Here is a 21,717-nt window from a genome sequence, read left to right on the forward strand (position 1 = left end):
GACCTGCTGGAGCTAGAGGGTCAGTTCAGGTCCTCTGAAAGAATATCAAATGCTCTTTCTCTGCACAGACCCCTAGAAATATAATACTGTCTGTCTTTTACAGATGGGGAAACTGAGTCTTAGAGAAGATACTTTCTCAGGTTTTCCACAGCAGTTCTCACAGTATATTACTTGTTAGGAATACCGAACCTCAAGTCCATTTTATTTCCTACTGTTAAGCTGTTTTGGGTTTGTATTAATACATAGATGCTTGGTAAACAGGGATGAGCCACTCTGCTTGAGGGAAGGAGCACAGTGTTTCCACATATCAAGGAATAATGTGTGGTAGGTTTGTATTGTCATTTTTCACAGGCATCATGAAGAGGGAAAGGAACTTTTACACTGTGTATGTGTCCGTGGGCTCGGTTATGCCTGTGGAAATGGAAGACAACCAGGAAGAGTCAGTTTTCTCTTTCTGCCATGTACGTCCTGGTGACCAAACTCACTTGTCAGGTTGGTCATAAGTATCTTTTCACCCACTGAGCATCGTACCAACAATATTTTTTTTCTTCAGTAGACAGGATTTCACTGTAGCCCAGACAACCTTGTGATTTTGGCAGTCTTTCTGCCTCAGCCTCTCAGGTGTTGTGACCGCCATACCTGGGCTGGAAAGGAACTTAGATGCATCATTTAAACAGATTCAACGCAATGCCCAGCAAAATCCCAGCAAAATTCTTCAAAGACCCTCAAAAGAATGGTACTCAACTTCACATGGAAAAACAAAAAACCCAGGATAGTCAAAACAATAAAAGAACTTCTGGAGGCATCACAATCCCTGACTTCAAACTCTACTACAGAGCTACAGTACTGAAAACAGCCTGGTATTGGCATAAGAACAGACAGGAGGACCAGTGGAACCGAGTAGAAGACCCGGATATTAATCCACACATCTTCGAACACTTGATCTTTGATAAAGAAGCAAAAAAATATCAAATGGAAAAAAGAAAGCATATTTAACAAGTGGTGCTGGCATAACTGAAATCAACATGTAGAAGGATGAAATTAGACCCATATCTATCACCATGCCCAAAACCCAAGTTCAAATGGATCAAAGACCTCAACATAAAGCCAACCACATTGAACCTTATAGAAGAGAAAGTGGGAAGTACACTTGAATGCATTGGCACAGGGAACCACTTCCTAAGTATAACCCTAGCAGCACAGTGAGAGAAACAATTAATAAATGGGACCTCCTGAAACTGAAAAGCTTCTGTAAAAAAGTCTTTCTAATAAAAAGGATATGGAGTGTTAGAATTATACAATTTGGAAAGGGGAATTGCTAAAACTCAAACCAAAAAATGTAATTCTAGCACTTGAGAAGTAGAAGGCAGTAGGGTTCATTATCATCTACTCATATGTTAAAATCCAGCCAGGACTACATAGAACTCTTTGAAAATACCACCCAACCAAATAAATAAATAAATGGAAAAAATAAATTCAATAAAGTTCTAGCCAAACTGCCCAGAAGGTGAGATAATTAAGGACCCTTGGTCGCTCATACTAGAAGAAGGGTATGGACAGCATTGTCCAGTGTTTGGTTACAAGACACATCTTATTTTTAGTTATCTTATTGTTAGTTGAAGGGGATATTATTGGTAAATAACAATATTGTTAGTTAACAAGAGACATAAGAGCCATGGTAAGAAAATTGTGATTATCTCTCAGGTTGTCTGAGAGATATGTCTTTGTTCCTGGTAATTTATGTAATTCATCATATTTTCCAATTCACGATTTCCAGAATTAGAAATACAAATTTTGCCTTTTTAGTTTGTAGAAAAGCATTTAAGAAAAATTCTTACATCTGTTATCTGTGTCATAGGAAGTCTTTCTTCACTTGAATATAACTTTTGGCAAGCTTTCCTTGTAAATGTTTGAATGTGTGCTCAAGAAAGCTACAAACCCTTAACTGAATAGCTGGCCGCTTTTCAAAAAAATTGTGAGCTTTGATTCTCTGATTCGGATGATAGGAAAGCCTGTCAATAAACTTAAGTCTTAGCCTGCATAGTGACATAACCTTAGCACTTGGAAGATAGAGGCCAAAGAATAAGGAATTCAAGTTCATTCTTGGCTGGCTACATAGAAGGTTCATGACCAGACTGGAATACATGAGACCCTATCAACAAAAGGAAAACAAAGCCAATAATTAAAAACAACAAAAAACATGAAAACAAAAAAAAAATCAAATTTGACCTTTTTAAAAGTTGTGTCTTTGCATGTCACTACATTTCCGTACTGCCCACTTGATATGAAAGGAGAAGCTTTAGGGAGCTAAAGACATGTCTCCGCAATTAAGAGCGCTTGTTGCTCTTGCAGAAGACCTGGGTTTACTTTCCGCACCCAATGTAGCAGCTTACAACTGTCTGTAACTCCAGTTCCAGGGAACCTGGCACTCTCTTTAGGCTTTCTGAGGTACCAAGCAGGTACATGGTGTGCATACATAGATAAAAACAAAACACTTTTGCACTTAAATTAAAAATAAATAAATCCTTTTTAAAAAGATACAGAGAGCCAGGCATGATAGCAAGCCTTTACTTCTAGCCCCTGGGGAGGTAGCGCTAGGAGGATCAGTAAGTCAAGACCATTGTTGGCCACATAACAAGCCTGACCACATAAGATATGTTTTACAAACAGTAAATAAGTAAGCAAGCAAGATAATTGGCATAGAAATTGGGTAGGTTTGTCAGAATAGGCTGGGCACGTAGCTAGGTCTCCATCTGATCTGCCGGCATCCTGACAGCTTCAAGTCAGGCAGATTTTTGTTGTTTTAATTTATGAAAAACTTTTATTCAGTTTCAAATTAAAATTATAAAAACCTATCAGCTTATTTTAGAAAATGGAACACATGCCTAAATTCTTCCAAAGGAATAAAGTATTTTACCTTCTCCCAACTATTTATGAGGATATTAACAATCTTTTTAGTTTTTAACCCCATGTTTCAAGAACACTTACAAAAAATTGTTTTGGTAATATTGTCTCAGCCAGACAGTGGTGGCCCGTGCCTTTAATCCCAGTACTTGGGAGGCAGAAGCAGGCAGATCTCTGTGAGTTTGAGGCCAGCCTGGTCTACAAGAACTAGTTCCAGGACAGGTGCCAAAGCTACAGAGAAACCCTGTCTCAAAAGAATAAAAAAACAAAATTATTTTGATAGTGTCTCAACAAAAAGTCTCTCCATTTATAATGCCGACAAACTGACTAGTACAAAGAATTATATTCAGTGTATTTTTAGCTGCTAATGTGTCTTGGTCGAGTTCAGGTGGTGCTAGGGAAGGGAAAAGGCGTTTGCCTTCCATTCCTGTATGCATGCAGCACGCAGTGAATAAAGGTGCTCCGGCCTGAGCTCGGGTGCTGAGGACTCCCCTTTGCTGGGCTCCCGTTACCCTTCATAATACTTCTAATTGTCCATGTAATTAGCTTTCCACAACCTTACACAGCTGTCATCTCCTGAAGATGCTAGTACCGTTCCTGTTATATTCTAGCTTACCTGCCAGACATGAGAATTATGATCACCAAACTGAGCCACAATCTGGATTTAAATTATGTTGGACTACCAGAAGTAAGTTCTTTCCTCACAAGTTTTAATGTGAAAATTCTTATATCTTTAGTTGCTATTGCCAGAATGTGGAAAGGTCTTTCCAAATTTGGAGCAAGTACAATATCATGAACAGGATCAGTGATGGTCATAAGAGTTTCAGCTTGCATTATTCATGATGTTTTAGCTGTAGTAAAAACTCTGATCCGGGCGGTGATGGCACACGCCTGTAATCCTAGCAATCAGGAGGCAGAGGCAGGTGCATCTCTGAGTTTGAGGCCAGCTTGGTCTACAAATTTAGTTTCAAGACAGACAGATCTGTTACGCAGAGAAACCTAGTCTTGTAAAACCAAAACCAAACTAAAATAAAACCCAAACAAACAAAAGAAAACTCCTGAACCTCAGCCATTGCCTGGACTGGACTAGTGCTACCACTTCCCACAGCTGTTGTGGAGGGGTGAGTGCAGTAGCTGGAAGTGGTCCAGGAAATGCAGCTACGGCTCAGTTTACAGAGAACGCTGGCCGAGATCCACAACATCTGGTGTCTCGCGTCTTCTTACCACACCATCTGCTGGACAGGTTGCTGAAGTCAGACCCATATGCGTGGGAGCAGATTTCACATTGGTAATGGATGCTGTGCTGTCTGCTAGAGTTGTCCTCCTCACCCAGTGACTCTGTCCTCACAGTTTATCACTTGATTCTCCTGCTATTTCTTCCCACACAACAGCTGTTCAGTCAAAAGAACAGGAAACTGAAACCGGTCCACATTCAGGATGCACCGTGTCCCACACCATGCAGATCACTGCGCGTCTTCCATCCAGCAGTGCAATGCCAACCTCCACTTTCACTTTATCTCAGACCTTCCTGAGACGGGGGAACCACCTCTCCCTGCGGTACATTTGTCAAGTACCGTTAAGCCTCAACATTCTGGTCAGTTGCTGGAGCAGATGCCATCTGGAACCTGTGGAAGGTGAAAGACACATTGTAAATGGTGTCCTTGTGGTCCACTGCGATGCTGCGGGCCATGTGCCCATCGCCACCTGTTTTCTTTTTCTTTTTTTTTTTAATATTTCTTATTGTTTATTTTATTTTATGTGCACTGGTGTGAAGGTGTCAGATCCCCTGGAACTGGATCTTCAGACAGTTGTGAGCTGCCATGTGGGTGCTGGGAACTGAACCCCAGTCCTCTGGAAGAGCAGTCAGTGCTCTTAACCGCTGAGCCGTCTCTCCAGCCCCCACCTGTTTTCTTATTTGTTGCTTCAGAACTTACAGAACGTGTGACCAGCGAGGTGGAGCTGTCGTTCTCAGCCTTGTCATCTGTATCATTGTGTATCAGTTGTCACTGCTGTTGAACTTTATTATAGGGATTGAACAAAATTTAACTGTTTATTCGTACTCAGTCATGTTAGAACAAAGCCACCCCAAGCCTCTGTGTGTTTCACACTGTGTGGTGGAGTTGAGTCAGTGTGACAGATTTGGTTGTCCAGAGATTCAAATAGTTATCTGACTCTGTAGGAGAAGTATAATCTGTCACAAAATGAACCTTATTTATGTCTTTTAAAATCTCTGTTATGAATAATTGAAAATATGTTGTTTTACCCTTCCATTTTAGTAAATAAAAAAGTTTCATTTTCAAAGTTTATTTTTCTAGGATAAAGCATCATATTTGTTCAAAATAGCAAAAGCATGTCAGCATCTGCAGGGCCCTTCAACCAGAAACACATCTTTTCAGAGATTTCCACTCACAAAAAAACCTAGAATCCTTGACTTTGTCCTTAGAAGAAGTTTCATGATTGGCCTATATGGAGCAGAGTTGGAATATATTAAGAGATTTTTTTTACATAGAGATACCCAGGGAAAGGGTAAAATAGATCCAGTTTTCAAGGGAGAATCACACTTAGTATCTTTAAAATAGCCACTGTGTCTGGTGTGATGATGTACCCTTTAATCCTAGCATTCAGCAGGCAAAAGCAGAACCAAGCAGATCTCTGTGAGTTTGAGGCCAGCCTGGTCTACATAGAGAACAGAATTCTAGGACAACCCACAGCTACATAGTAAGACTCTGTGTGCCCCCACAAAGTAAAAATAAAGACAAATGTACATTTCTTTTTGGTATCGTATGAAGTTGTAGCTCAAAGAGTTGCCAGAGAACTTAAAAATGAGGTCATAGAGTGAGAGCTGTGGTAAACTTGGGTAGATTACAGCTTGAGAAAGAAAACCACCCTAGGCCACAGGACCGCAGAGGAGATAATGTTTTAAATGATTCTGTGTACACGGGTGTTTGTGTCCACGTAATGCGTAGTATATGTGTACACCTGGTACCAATGGGGCCAGAAGAGGTCTTAGGATCGCCTGGAACTGGAGTGAGCAGATGGTTGGAATCTATCGTGTGGGTAATGGAAATCAAATTCTAGAGTACCCCAGTGCTCTTAAATGCTGAGCCATCACTCCAGCCCCATATGCTGGATTTCTTGTTTTTCACTTAACAGATTCTTCAGACTCTGGAGCATGGGGACTCCTTTCTTTTCTAATGTCGCCTTAATTTTCTGTCCTGCATAGGATAACTGTTGTTTTTATTTTTATTAACTTCTTTTTCACTAATCAAAACAGCCTTTACCTTTTCCCCCTGAAACTCTGTCATAATCACTATAAAATAATACTTAAAGTTGGGCATGATGGCACACACTCAGGAGGCAGAGGTGGGTGGGTCTGAGTTCCAGGACTGCATGGTCGACACTGGGAGTCCACGCCAGCCAGGATTGTACAGACCCTGTCTCAGAGATTGTTTGTAAAGTATCCCAGCGTGTTCTGTCTTCAAGTCTTGTTCAAGATCAGGGCGCTTTTTTTTTTCTGAGTTATTGAATCCAAATCAAAGATCTCATTCTCTTTTAAATTTTAAAAGATATTTTACACATGTTTAGTGTGAGGTTTTGTGTGCATCATCTGTCTGTCTGTCTGTGGAAGTCAGGAGACAGCTTTCTCCCCCTACCATGTGGGCTCTGGTGGTAGAACTCAAGCTTGACAGCGACCTTGACTTTTCCTGCTGAGCAGTCTCTCTGACTCTCATCTTCTCCTTCTTAATAAAGCCCTCTTTGTGTAATACCCACACCGTGAATATTTTTCCACGTACATTTACATCTATTTTTTTTTTTTTTTTGGTTTTTCGAGACAGGGTTTCTCTGTGGTTTTGGAGCCTGTCCTGGAACTAGCTCTTGTAGACCAGGCTGGTCTCGAACTCACAGAGATCCACCTGCCTCTGCCTCCCAAGTGCTGGGATTAAAGGCGTGCGCCACCACCGCCCGGTTTACATCTATTTTTAAAATACATTTTTTGTTTGTGTGTGTGCACGCATGTAGAGGTCAAAGGGCAACTTGTAGACGTCAGTTCTCTCTTTTTACTGTGTGTGTCCCAGGAGTTGAACCGGGGCTGAGACTTGCAGTTGGAGATAGCACCTTAGCTGCTGAGCCAAGTCGGCCCCTCGTCTGTTTCTTTTGAGAATATTTTATCTACGTGTAAGTGAAGAACTTACACTATGTTTCTAATTTGAAGCTGTCGCTAAACTTAAATCTGGGTTAGACTAACCCTTTATATCCTGTTAAAAAGAAAATAATTTCCTTTTTTCTGTTTTGAAGTGATGCATGTACTGTGCTCTGATGGTCCCCTGTCTCCACAGCTGTGCATGCCCAAAGGGCTGTCTTTCAGAACACAAGCGGACAATAAGGAGCCCCAGTTCCACTCGTTCATCATCACCCGCGAAGACGGTTCTCGCACCTATGGCTTTGTTCTCACTTTTTATGAAGAAGTCACAAGTAAGCAGATCTGCACAGCGATGCAGACGCTGTACCAGATGCACAATGCCGAGCAGCACGGCAGTGTGTATGCTTCCTCCTCCTGCAGCATGGACTCGCTGGCAAGCAGTATTGATGAGGGAGACGCAACCTCTCTTTTGAAACTCCAGCGATACAACTCTTACGACATCAACAGAGACACCTTGTATGTTTCAAAAAGTATTTGCTTGATCACACCTCTGCCTTTCATGCAAGCTTGCAAGAAATTCCTCCTCCAACTTTACAAGGCTGTTACCTCTCAGCAGCCACCACCCTTGCCCCTTGAGAGCTACATCCATAATATTCTCTATGAGGTACCCCTTCCACCTCCTGGGAGGTCACTGAAGTTTTATGGTGTTTATGAGCCTGTCATCTGCCAGAGGCCTGGGCCCAATGAACTCCCTCTTTCTGACTACCCTCTCCGAGAGGCCTTCGAGCTCCTGGGATTAGAGAACCTCGTTCAAGTGTTTACCTGTGTCCTTCTGGAGATGCAGATCCTTCTCTACTCACAAGGTAGGTGTCCTTGGCACTTTGTTTTCTAAAAGCAAGTACTTATGCCCTGTGCTACCCTATTTCATTGTGGATTCAATTAATGACCTAAAGTCTCTTCTATTTTGCATAAAAAGAATAGGTTTGGGTGAGATGAGAAACTATTTTGTTTCTGTTTGACAGTGACTGCAGAGATAAACAGGAAGGAATCGAAATTGTTGTGTTGACCGATTTGGGTGTATTTATTTGTTTATATTTTTAAATGAAAACAACTCTTTACCTACAACTTATAATCATTAGATACATTGAAACCTGTTACTCTCAGTGACTAATGGACTTTCTTTTTATTTTTCAAGACAGTTTCTCTGTGTAACAGCCCTGACTGTCCTGAATAGCACTTGTAGACCAGGCTGGCCTTGAACTCACAGAGATCCACCTGACTGCCTTCGTGCGCTCCGCCGCCACCCAGTTTGGACTCTGCTTCTTTATTTACAAATTGACAAAGTTTTACATGGAAGTTCAGGTGGCATTTGAAAGTAATAAATATAATGTTTACTCTGCTACTTCCTGAGGCAGATAACTTTGGACATTTGCCTGTAGGAACATTTTATGAGTGAGAAAGAGATGTGCAGGTAGGAAACAGATATGCCTCCCCAGACCTAACAACAGATCTGCTAGAGTTGAGTGTAATTGTGTTTTTAACCTCCAAGTCCCAGATGGTATTATCTTTATTGTATCTTTTATTCAGTGTCTCCCAACCCAGATTTAGTTAAGATACTAACAAGTTGAATTTTGTTTCACTAGTATCTGACTAGTGAATGACTGATACTGAGCCTAGAGTAGGATACCTGTTTCCGTCTGAACATGATTTACAGAAGCAGAGATGTTATGTCATAAAGGTACTGAATTGTTGGAAACTGTAAACTAGCCATGTGCACTGTTGAGACTTTGGAAAACATGGCACAGATATCTGGATTAGCATTTTGCTACTTTGTATTTAGGCTGGCAGAACTGTGGAACAGGCTCCCACTGCTGCTGTCATGTTTATTTTTTCACTTTCTTTTTTTATTTTTCTATTTTAAATTATAAGTGAAACTGAGCCAAGCAGGCTATATTTATGCTTCCCCATCTTGTGTGTGTGTTGACACTATTTGTGTGTTGACAGCACTTCATGAGGTTTCTCAGTTTATCCTACGTAATAGTTTTTGATAATGTGTTCAGTGTTGTGCTTTGTTATCAGGGAGTGCTCCAATGGCTCATCTCAGTCCTTTATGTTCCTTTTGCCCTCTTTCTTAGTGCTCACCATTACCTGTTACTCTTTTCCCTGAAGAGATGGTGGCGATGGAGAGTTGTGCAATGTCAGCTCTCAGCGAAGGTTTGGGGATTAGAAATGTTTAAATGGTGGAGCAGTGGCTCAGTGGTTAAGAGCTGGACTCTTGCTGGTCCTGCAGCTGACCTGGGTTGATTCCCAGCACTCACATTGCAGCTCACAACTGCCTGTAACTCCAGTCAGGGGATCTAAGACCTTTTGATCTCCAAGGACATCAGGCACACGTACACATTCGAGCAAAGCACTCATACACCTAAAAGAAAATAACCTTTTTAAACGTTTAACCAGTATTGGTTTTAGAAGATCTCTGCTCTGTCCCTTGTTAAACTATAAGCCCTGTGGGTCACTGACTTAATTTTCAGAAGTCTTGGTCCTCCATATCTCCTGGATGTTTTTGCCACCCACACCTGATTAATTGCGGAAGTTAAATGAGAAGATCTAGAATGTTTAGACTGTATGTGTTGCTCCTTTTATCGAGGGGGAAATTGAGGCCCAGGGGAGATAAGTACCCAAGTAAGCAATGGGATAGGCCAAATGTAGGCTCCTCTCCGCCTCTCCTGACAACTAAACCACGTTGGTAACTGTACTGGGCCCACACATAACCTCTCCCTACGACTCAATATTTTACCTTTAAATTACTTGCTCATTCTTCAACTATATGGAAATGTACCATACTAAATAGTTGTAAAATATGAAACGAAAGCTTTGTGTAGTTGCAATTTTGGTGGTTTTTAACATTGATGATGTCTCTCCCCTTAGAGAAAGACAATAAAATAAACACATTTTAAAAGGAGTCTTTATGTTGATTTGCCCTCTGGTGCCCTTTTTTACCCTCTGTGATTCTTTGTAATGTAAGGGGTTTTTAAGTATGTTTGCCACTTCATTCCTTACATATTGATAAATATATGCCATACGGTTTAAAGGTGCTTAAGACCCAGACAGTTACCATGGAAATCCATGACTCTAAGTAGATGGATCTCAGTGATGAAAGTATGCATTAAACTGACTTGAAATTTTAATCCACATGGCCGGACAGTGGTGGCGCACGCCTTTAATCCCAGCACTCGGGAGGCAGAGGCAGGCGGATCTCTGTGAGTTCGAGACCAGCCTGGTCTACAAGAGCTAGTTCCAGGACAGGCTCCAAAACCACAGAGAAACCCTGTCTCGAAAAAACTAAAAAAAAAAAAGAAAGAAAGAAATTTTAATCCACAGTTTATTTAGACGGATTCAGTCTGTTATCTAGAGAGTAATTCTATCACAGTCTTTTTTCAATGGGTATGAATTTTTAAGTAGAGAATGCACCCAGGAAGTCAAGACTGTTTCCTCGAACCTCATATCAGAAGAGTGTCTGGAGGTTACATGAAGCCGGACATGGTCCTCTTTTCAAAAGAACAGTGGAAATATAAAAGATGGAGAATTGCCGGGCGGTGGTGGCGCACGCTTTTAATCCCAGCACTCGGGAGGCAGAGGCAGGCGGATCTCTTGAGTTCGAGACCAGCCTGGTCTACAAGAGCTAGTTCCAGGACAGGCTCCAAAACCACAGAGAAACCTTGTCTCGAAAAACCAAAAAAAAAAAAAAAAATGGAGAATTTAAACACCAGTGTCTGACTTTTCGTATCAATAATTAAAGCCTCCGGAACACTTTTGGGTCTTGCTTACGTACTCCTTTGTTCTTCACAGAGGAGATAAGCAGTTACTGCCACCTACACCAACTCTTGTTCCTGTTCCCGCGCCTCTGCGGGGCTCCTCTGCCATCCCATAGTACTCTTCTCTGTCACTAGTTGTTGGAAAGTAGAAGCTACTTGGAGATTTTTTTAGAATGTTGGAAGTCTTCATTGTATATTGCAGTCATGCCAAAGTAGACTGCACTTGTTGGTTATACCTTATTAATCATAAAAACAAACCAAATATTTTGAAGAAAGAAGCTATGTTTCCATGACCTTGATGCAAAAAGCAATATAATTTAACCAACTAATATTTTAGTATTGCTAGATTTGGGAGTTGGGGGTGAAAAGTTGCCTTGAACATGTTAGGCAAGTGTTCTACCAGTGAGCACATCTCCATGTGCTTTTTTTTTTTGTTAAATTTACCTTAGTGTCGTTAGAATTGTTTCTCTTTTTGTTTGTTTTGTTGTTGTTGTTTTTCCAGACAGGGTTTCTCTATGTAACAGCCCTAACTGTCCTGGAACTATGTAGACCAGGCTGGCCTCATATTCTGCCTCTGCCTCCCATGTGTTGGGATTAAAGGTGTGAACCATTCAGTGAACTGAATGGCTTTTTTTTTTTTTTTTTTTTTTTTTGAGATAGAGTCACTTGTGGCCCTGGCTGGCTTTGAGCTCACTGTGTATCTCTGAGGATAACCTTGAACTCCTAATTCTCATTTCTCTACCTCCCAAGTGGGGTTACAAGCGTATGTTACCATGTCTAGCTCTATTTCTGTTGTTTTTAAAGCAGTAAGGAAGATTTTATTCAAGCCAATAATACTTATTTATTATTGTTGGAACCCACAAGACCGCACAGTGAATGCACAGCTGACAGACCGACAGGCGGATCCACGGGAAGTGCAAGAAGAGTAACCAGTGACGGAGCTGTCTCTGCAGCCCATACTTCATGTTTCTTGTTGAAAACTTTGGCTTTAGCACTTAAAATTTCTCTAAACCAAGACAAAAAAAGAAGAAGAAAATTGAACGAATCTTGATTGGACTCCTTAATAGTGGAAAATTATCGTGTTTATTATTAATGAAATTATCTTAACTAAAATTATATTAAGTTATATAAATTATAACTGAAATAACTTTAGTTAATCTGCCTTCCACTGTGCTGTTAAGACACATTTAAGAGCCAGGAGTGGTAGTGGTCTTTAATCCTAGAGGCAGATTTAATCAAGAGGTAGAATCAGGCAGATCTCTGTGACTTCAAGGTCAGCCTAGTCTACAAAAAAAGGTCCAGTACAGCCAGAACTACACAGAGAAACCCTGTCTCAAGAAACAGAGTCCTTGTTTAAATCTTATCAACATCTTCTATTCAACATTGTTAATTTATTTTTTATGTTTTATTTATTCCTTTATAATTTCATGCATCTGTATAGTATATCTTGATTTTTTTAAGATTTGTTTATTTTAGTTTATGAGTGTTTTGCCTGCATATATGTCTGTGTACCACCAGTGCTAATGAAGGCCAGAAGAGGGCATTGATCCACGGAACTAGAGTTACAGCAATTGTGAGCTGCCACGTGGGTGCTGGAACTGAACTCGGGTCCTTTGGAAGAGCAGCCAGTGCTCTTAACCTCTGAGTCATCTCTCCAGTTCCATTATCTTTATTATTACTTTATGTGACAAGTTTTTTTACCTACATGTGTATCTGCGCACCCTGTGCATAACTGGTGCCCATGGAAGCCGGAAGAGAGCATCAGATTCCCTGGAACTGGAATTAGAGACACTTGTGAACCTCCATGTGAGTGCTGGGAATCAAACCCAGGTGCTCAAGAGAAGTGAGTGCTCTTAACCCCTGGGTCATCTCTCCAGTTCCCAGTCCAGTCTTATCTTGACCGTATCTACTCCCCAATCTTTTCTCTCCCTACAAGACTCCTAAACAGGTTCTCTTCTAGTATTTATAGGTTCTCTCTCCTTCCCCTCCCCTTGTCTCATCTCCGTGTTCTCTTTCTGTCTGTAACCCAGTGAGTTCAGTTAATGCTTCGTGCTGGAATGTTGACTGATGCTGTTCAGGTAACGTAGCCGCAGTGAGTTCATGAGTTGTGGCCGTGCCCTGTCTAGAAGACAGCATCTCACAGACTTCTTCACCATCCTCTGGCTTTTATGTTCTTTTCCTCGCTTTCTTCCATGAGTGAGCCTCGTGAAAGTTTATATAGATGTCTCATTTATGGCCGACCACCCAGTGGTCACTTATTCTTAGTACTGTTTCTGCACTGACTGCTGAAAAGAGCTTCTCTGGCCAAGATCGAGGACAGTGCTAACTTTGGCTCCTCTTTCATTTCTGTTCTTTCTAACTATTTATTTATTTAGAGTGTGCATGTAGTGTGTATGTATTAGGGTCAGTGGGATGGTCCTGATGAGCTGAGGTCAGTCCTTAGAACCTACAGTGGAAAAGGTGGACTAATTCCTGAAAGTTGACCCTCTGATCTGCTAGTAAATAGAGCAAAGTAAATATTTTTTAAAATAGAGAGGAAAACTATTCACAAGTCAGTTCTCTCCTCCACCTGTTTCAGAAAGGTCTCTCTGGTTTCTGCTAGCCGTCCTGTGGGTTTCTAAGTGGTTCTCTTGTCTCCCTTTGTTCCCTGCAGAGCACTGAGATGCGCACATCTGGCTTTTTGCATGGGCTCTAAGTCAAACTCAGATCTTCAGGCTTGTGTGGTGTTGGTGTTCTAGTTTCATTTCTGTTGCTGTGACACATTTAGGGGAGAAAGGGCTTATTTGACTTATAATTCCAGGCTATCGTCCATCTTAGCAGGGAAGCTACTGTGTCGCTACACATCGATAGTTGAGTGAGGAGAGGAGTGGCCATGGGTGATACCACTTGCTCTCTTACCAGTGTTCAGTTAGATTTCTTCGTCCTTTTACAGTTCAAGATCTGTGCCTAAGGAATGCTGCCCACAGTGGCTTGGGTCCTCCTATATCAGTTAACAATAAAGACGAGCCCCACAGTTGTATCCGCAGGTTTAACTAATCCAAAACCTTTCCTTATTAAGATGCTCTTGAAGGTGATTCTAGATCATGTCAAATTGACAGTTAAAACTCAGCCAGAACTTCCACCCTCTGCTGGCTCACTGCCCGTGATCTTTATATCCTTATAATGTTTTATTAGCATTGTAACATAAGTAAACTCACTAAAGCTCAGATTGTTTTATAACAGTGAGGCTACATGAAGAGACCACATCAGATAAACCTTCAAAAACAACAGCGTTTGGCTAAGTTACTGGCTTCATCAGTGGACAGTATCCCGGTTATCACAAGGCCAGTTAGTACTCACAGGGCCATTAAACGAGCATGTCAGCCCTGTGTGAGCTCAGTGGATGTCTTTGTCTCACAGTGCAGTGTGACTGCTACATCAGTTTATTCTGAAACATTTAAAGATAAAAAGGTCAATTTTGGTGACACATACTTGTGTTCCCAACACTTCAGAGGCAAAGACGTGAGGGTCTCTGCAAGTTCATAACATACAGGCTAAAACTCTAGTCTCAAAAAAGGTAAGAAACAAAGATACTGCCCCAAATTAGACACCATGATGAAGGTTCTTTAGGACACCGATGTTCCTCGATGAGGAACTTCACAGTGTGTTCTCTGCAGCTCCTTGGTTGTGTTCTTCTCCTGAGTGAACTGCCTTTTTGCTGACCTAAGGGCTTAGAAGTGCCCTGTTGTTTTCATATGATTCACCCCTTGGAGGGGGCTTTGAGCCTGGTGGTCAAGCTCAGACCAGCTGGAATCTCAGCTTGCTCCAGCATCAAGTTCTGACATAACCTTCTCCTTTAATTTCATTTTAGCTCTTAAGTAACCAGGGGAGTTTATATTTTGTTATTTTATTATTGGTTTGCATTTCTGTAATCATCTATAAACTACTTCCGAGGGACCACTGGAAATTTTATCTTTGGTGATTGATTACAGCCTGTGACCATGGGGACCATGTGACTACCCAGAATCAAAGGACCTCTGACTTTATTTTCTTTTTTATGGGTTCATGGTTTGAAATATGTAGCACAGATTCTAATTGGTATTAATAATAAACACCCAGAGTCAGATATAGTGGTTAATGCTGAAGATCAGAGAAGCAGATCCCAGCCACTGGAGAGTTCCTTTACTTCTACCAGTGCTCAGACTGAAGGGGAGACCCTGTCCTCAGACTGCATCCCCAGACTCCATTGTCTCCACTAAACCTCAGACTGCACTGAGCTCCTGTGTCCTCCTGCCTTATATTCTGCTCTCTGCCCAGCAGTCACTCCTGTCTCCACCTCCTTAGTGCTAAGATTAAAGGCCTGTGGTCCCAAGTGCTGGGATCACCTTTGTGTGAGCTGTTTCTCTTTTAGACAGATTGAGTCTTGTGTAGTCCAGGGTGGCCTTGAACTCCCTGGTCTCTAGTGGCTTAGCTCTGCACTTTTCAGGCAAGCTTTGTTAAAACATAAAACAACACTACACAATTATAATAGAATTACAATAATTTTAACAAGGTAAATAATTAATGTTGTAAAAGAAATAGGAAATCCTAGCACTTAAGGGCAGAGGCTGGTAGATCTGTGTGAGTTTGAGGCCAGCCTGGTCTATAAAGTGAGTTCACAGACAACTAGGGTAACTAGAGAAACCCTGTCTCACCAAAATAAATATATAAGTAAGTAAGTAAATCTGCTTGTGGTTGTTTGAATAAGAATGGCTCCCATAGGTTCACATGGCACTATTTGAAAGGGTTGGGAGGTGTGGCCTTGTTGGAGGAAGTGTGTCACTGTTGGGATTGAGGTCTTTAAAACGGAACTGACAAAGACAATGCTGAGTGGGAAGATGGCTCGGTCAGTGAACTGCTTGCCAACTAAGCATGAGTACCTGGGTTGAAATCCCTGTGTTGCGGTGGTGCACACCTGCAGCTTCAGCGCTGAGGAAAGGAGTAGTGAAAACAGGTCTCTGAGGCCAGTGGCCAGGCAGTGCAGCCAAACTGGTGAATTCTGATGAGAGACCCTCTCTCATAAAACAAGGTGGAAAGCGATTAAGGAAGACAGATTACATCAGCCTCCGGCATGCAGGTGTATAAACATACCCATGCAGACATGCAAAAAAAAAAAAAAAAAAAGCTTAAAGAAATTTTTTTGTTTTTTAATTTTCTTTTTGCTGTGTTGGTGATTGAACACAGAGGTCTTGTTTGTGCTAGACAACCATTCTGCCACTACTGTATTACCAGCTCCTGCTTTTTATTTCTTGATTCAGCTAAAAGGAATGATGTATTTCTGCCAAGTAATCTCATTGCAAAAAAAAAGTGTATGACATCAACCAGTCTTGTAGAGAATTCAAAACTAAAAAGATTAGACATAGAAATTTACAATTGAGAAAATGTTAGTGAAGGAAAAATGAACACAAGGTCCAGGAGAAGAGAATAAAATGTGCCATTTATTTTTACTTCCCATGGTGTTTTTTCTATAAACAAAACAAGAAAATAACCCACAGTACTAACTATTATTACTTGAAGAAAGTGTATTTTCCAGGAGACTGAATATTTATTTCTCCAATCACAAGTAAACCAGCCAATTTTCTAGGAATTTAGTTTGTTCAAATTCCTTTGCCTTTCAGTTTAGGTTCAACCAGGAGATAGAAACCATAAAGTAGTTTAGGCAGAGGAATATATAATATGAATTATTTTAGAAAATAAGCCGTAAGGGGATAAACTCTGAAAGGATACTCGATGAAGCACAGACATTTAAGTGGGAACCCATACACCAAAGCTGTAGTGGAGAGCTCTTGAAAACTCTGTACTCATGAGGTATGCAGAAAGCCAGTCGATTACGTGTCTGTATGTTCCTGTACTGGAGCTGATCCTTGGTCACTGACCTAACAAGACAAAGTCCAAGGCCCATGTTGTCTGGCTGGTGATTTTCTGGATGTCTCTGTAGTATGAGGTCTGAAGATGCAGTGTATTGGAGGACCATAAAAAGTGGAATCCACCGACTGCTCATTCCTGGCATGTGGCATAGCGGTGTGCCACCAGGTGTCTTCATACACCCATACTGCTGCATGCTGGGACCGGGAAACAGCGTGTCTCCGCTGCCCTCTGCTGGCAAAGCTTAGTATTGTATCCATTGTCAGAATGGTTAGAGGCCAACCAGCTATAATAAGTGGGTGAATTTGAAGCTGAGAGACATTAGACCCTGGTGTCTTAGAACTACGACAACCTTACTGTTTCTGCAGGCTGATCTGGTATTCACATCTAGGCCATGCTTTTCTTTTAAGATTTATTTGTTTGTTTATTATGTGTACATTGTTCTGCCTGGATTCCAGAAGCAGGCACCAGATCTCATTACAGATGGGTATGAGCCCCTACGTGATTGCTGGGAATTGAACTCAGAACCTCTGGAAGAGCAGCCAGTGCTCTTAGCAGCTGAGCCATCTCTCCAGCCCAAGCCATACTTTTCTGTAGGACTTCAGCAACCACAAAAGAATAACAATGTTATTGTATGATCCACAAAATACACACACACACACACACACACACACAGAGATGGAACCAGGGTCACTCTGATGCATACTAAGCAAATGCTCTGCCACTAACCTACATTCTTAATCCCAGTTACAGCTTTATATGCACTATAGATCACATATACCATGATAGTATTTCTTCACTAAGATGTTCGACAGTTTCTGAAGAATGTGCATATTTTCTCTGCAATTACTAATAAATTTGGTCTGGTCTGTAACTTTTATTCATCACTAGTGATGTGCTTTGTGGACAGATGCTCCACTTCCCAGGCAGAATTTGTGGGGGAGGAGAGAGTGCCATGGGGTACCTGACATAATGAGGCGGTACTGCAGAAGTCAAGTTAGTTTGACAGTGCAGGCTGTCTAAACCTAAAGGCCACTCAGCCAACCCGAGGAATTTTCAGGTCAGCTTTCTGTTCCCGTTCCCACCCAGGCGTCTTGCCTGATCACTAGCAGACCAGTAAGTAACCATTTGATTGTTTTTGATCTCTTCCCTCTAGTACCAACTTTTCTAGTCCTGCTTCTATGAATATCAAATGGTTGTGTGTGTGTCCATCCATACCTACCAAATAATTAGGTCAACTCTTTGTACTCGTGACTGACCCCGACCCTTCAGACCACTAGTGTTTGTCTTGGGACTGTTCATGTTAAGTAAGTTCCACCTAAATTTTATTCTTAATAAGTAATAAAGCAATGAGGATTTCAAGTATAGTTGAGCTGTTAATAACTAGGCATCCTTCTAAAAAATGATAAAGTTCAATAAAAATGAGGGTTCCTCCATTACAGGTTCAGCTGCAAAGTATTGTGCAGATGAAGCCCCAGCAGCATCCAGTTCAGGCAGTGCAGCATAATTCTCCAGTACATTTGTAAAATACAATATCTATTAAAAATGTTGTTTCAAGTACAGACCGAAAACGTGGTCTGGTAAGATAACTCAGTGGGTGAAGGTGTTTGCTGCTAAACCTGATGACCTAAAGTCCACCCCAGGACCACCGTAGTGGTAGAAAAGAACCAATTCCCGGCAAGTTGTCCTGTGACTGCCTCCCCCTCCCCAATTATATACATAATTGTAATTTAAATTTTTTTCTTGTAAGTATTTTCTTTAATGCGAATGAACGTTCTGTCTGCATGTATGTCTGTGTGGCACGTGCGTGCTGGTGCCCTTGGATGTAAGGAGAGGGAGGTCGTGGGCTCTCTCGGAAGCATGGATGGGTGTGAGTTACCATGTGGATGCTAGGGATCGAGTCTAGGTCTTCTGCCAGCACCTCTGAGCCATCTCTCCAGCATCTGCTAAGAGCATATGCCTCCCCCCCCCATATACACATAATTTAAAAATAACAGAAATAAATCTTTAAAACATTTTAATGATAGAATGGCACAAAAATTTTAAGTGGAAAACATCCTTTTTGTACTTGGTCAAATGAACCAAGTAACAGCTGACCATTTTTCTTAACCTTTAGCAGAAGATAGTACCAAAGTATTCCCCGGGTTTTAATGTAATTGTGTACACTGAATTCTGTGAAATTCTTTTTTTTTTATATATATATTTATTTATTTATTATGTATACAATATTCTGCCTCCATGTATGCCTGAAGGCCAGAAGAGGGCACCAGACCTCTTTACAGATGGTTGTGAGCCACCATGTGGTTGCTGGGAATTGAACTCAGGACCTTTGGAAGAGCAGGCAATGCTCTTAACCGCTGAGCCATCTCTCCAGCCCTCTGTGAAATTCTTATGAGTCCACAATCCCTTATCTTTAATTCCCAAATCTAAAACAGTTCTGAAAATGATTTTTTGTTTTGTTTTGTTTTGTTTTTTCGAGACAGGGTTTCTCTGTGGTTTTGGACCCTGTCCTAGAACTAGCTCTTGTAGACCAGGCTGGTCTCGAACTCACAGAGATCCGCCTGCTTCTGCCTCCCAAGTGCTGGGATTAAAGGCGTGCGCCACCACCGCCCGGCGAAAATGATTATTTTTGTAACTGATTTATTATCAGCAAAACCAGATCAGAACCAAATTAAATTTATTTATGTTTTCTCTCTGCCCTATAAAACACTTACATGGCTTGCTCTGAAAATATTAATGTTGTTTATAAGCTTCATCTCTGTCAGAGATTATGATCTAAGCATGTTATCGCCTTTCAAAGTCTAAAAAAGAAATGTAATTCTAAAACATATCTGTCTGCCTCCAAGGATTTAAGTAGGAATTTTGAACATGTGTAAGTACAAAACATCTAAGGCAGACTGTTTAAGAGGGCATGCATAATATCATGGACAATTGCTGGTTTTGATAAATAATTTCATGTAAAGATAACCAGAGGTGGGCATGGTGGTGCACTCCTCTAATCCCAGCACTCGTCAGGCAGAGGCAGGTGGATCTCTCTGAGTTCAAGGCCAGCCTGGTCTACAGAGTGCATTTCAGAACAGTTTCCAAAGCTACAGAGAAACCCTGTCTTGGAAATAAAAATCCTTTAATTATATGGCAGTTCTTTTTTTCCTTAGATTTGATATTCTGTAGTTGGGAGTTAAATATAGAAAATGTGACTGTGTTTTGTCTGTGTTTTGTTTTGTTTTGTTTTTTAATGACAGGGTTTCTCTGTGTAACAAGCCTAGAACTCACTCTGTAGACCAGGCTGGCCTTGAACTCACAGAGATTCATCTTCCTCTGCCTTTTGAGTCCTGGGATTAAAGGCATGCGCCACCATCACTCAGCTCTGATTTTTGTTTTTTGACCGTTAAAATGTTTCTTTTACTTTAACTCACCTGAGTTAAGTGTGGGACAGTGAAACAAACACAACAGGATGTATACAGCATGTCAAGGAGGCAGCCTTTAGAAACATGCTGTAGAAAAGAGGAAGACTGGGAATATACCTGGATTAACAGAAGCACTGGCAACTGATTAACCCATATGCAAATCCAGTAATCTCCAAAGGATTTGGCAAAGATTTTCATTTCCAGTCTTTTAAAGTAGACAGATTTGCTTACAATACAGCTGATTTTTAGAAGCACACAAAAGTTTAAGTACAAACAATGGGATTTAAAATCAGCAGAATGATGAAGGTGCCTGCAACAAAACTGACCGCCCAAGTCAGTGATGGCCGACTAGGAGGCTGGAATCATCCTACAAAGCAAGAAAGGGGCCAGGCGGTGGTGGCGCACGCCTTTAATCCCAGCACTCGGGAGGCAGAGGCAGGCGGATCTCTGTGAGTTCGAGACCAGCGTGGTCTACAAGAGCTAGTTCCAGGACTGGCTCCAAAACCACAGAGAAACCCTGTCTCGAAAAACAAAAAAAAAAAAAAGAAAAAAAAAAACAAAACAAAAAAAAAACAAGAAAGGGGCGGGAATGACTACACGGTGGGGGATATTTTCTGGCCCACTTGACCAATCCCATATCCAATCCGAGTTTTTCTTCAAGATGCTTTCAACCTCTCTTCTTCTCTCAATAGAGTCTTCCTCAGACAGAGTGCTGTTTTTCTCTCCAAAGCTCTGAGTGGCTGTTTCAGATCTGTTGGTATCTTGTGGTGTCTGGGAGCGAGGTGGGCTGGCACAGTGAAAGCTCTTGGAACTACTTCATCCAGATTCATGCTGAACACCCAGCAGTATTTTTTCCATGTCCCCATTACAAATGGAGACAGAGGCTGGAACACTGCTCGCGTTCCCATTGCTGAAGTGCAGTTCTACCCAGGAGCCCTGCAGGTTCTCCTCCCCGCTCTGCAACATGGTGGTTAGGCAGAAGAACCCAAGAGCATCTACGGCAGGCCTCAGTGGAGGTCACCGAGAGATACAAGAGCCGCCCGCCGCCTGCACAGCTCTCCTGATTTTTTTTTTATACTTAAAAAATAAGCACTAAAATAATAAGATTATCTTAAAAAATCAGATTATCAAAGTTGTAGCCATGATCATCTACAGAAGGAGAGAAAAATTAACCTCTGAATTGGAGATTGTGTGTGTGTATGAAAGTGATTCATAGCAACAATGTTGCACTTTTTCAGAAGGCTAGATAGCAAAAACAATTTATTAGGTTTTGATTCCTCCACATTTTAAGAGAATTCAGGGCTGTGTGTGCATAATGGCACGTGCCTTTGATCCCAGCTCTGGAAATGCTGATCTCTCTGACTTCTGGTCTGTAAAGGAAGAGCCTGGCGGGAGAGGATGCAAATGACTCAGGTCCCAGAGCTTCCAGGAAGAGCTGTGATCCTGCCCCCAGACTTTGTGCAAGCTACTCAGGTGAAATAAGTTAACTCGCTACCTATGATGAGCTAGAACTGGCCTACTTCCTCCGTGATCCTGTGTATGACTATTTTGCTTGCATGTGTCTGTG

The 21,717-nt window shown here is 41.5% G+C and overlaps 1 protein-coding gene and 1 pseudogene across 2 annotated transcripts in view; one reads left to right on the top strand and one right to left on the bottom strand.

The window, feature by feature from the left end:
• The window catches only part of Dennd5b (DENN domain containing 5B), a 112,981-nt gene that overhangs the window by 25,619 nt on the left and 65,645 nt on the right, over positions 1-21,717 (top strand). For both annotated transcript variants that reach the window (XR_009057004.1, XM_057767643.1), the window contains exon 3: positions 7,242-7,908. Coding sequence is in view for 1 of the 2 variants with exons in the window: in XM_057767643.1 (XP_057623626.1) it covers positions 7,242-7,908 (667 nt within the window). In the remaining variant the exon portion in view is untranslated. The remainder of the gene's footprint in view (positions 1-7,241; positions 7,909-21,717) is intronic.
• Positions 3,289-4,594, bottom strand: LOC130870517 (nucleoporin SEH1-like; annotated as a pseudogene).

Source organism: Chionomys nivalis, chromosome 1 (genome assembly GCF_950005125.1).
Source record: "Chionomys nivalis chromosome 1, mChiNiv1.1, whole genome shotgun sequence".
Classification (NCBI taxonomy): Eukaryota; Metazoa; Chordata; class Mammalia; order Rodentia; family Cricetidae; genus Chionomys; species Chionomys nivalis.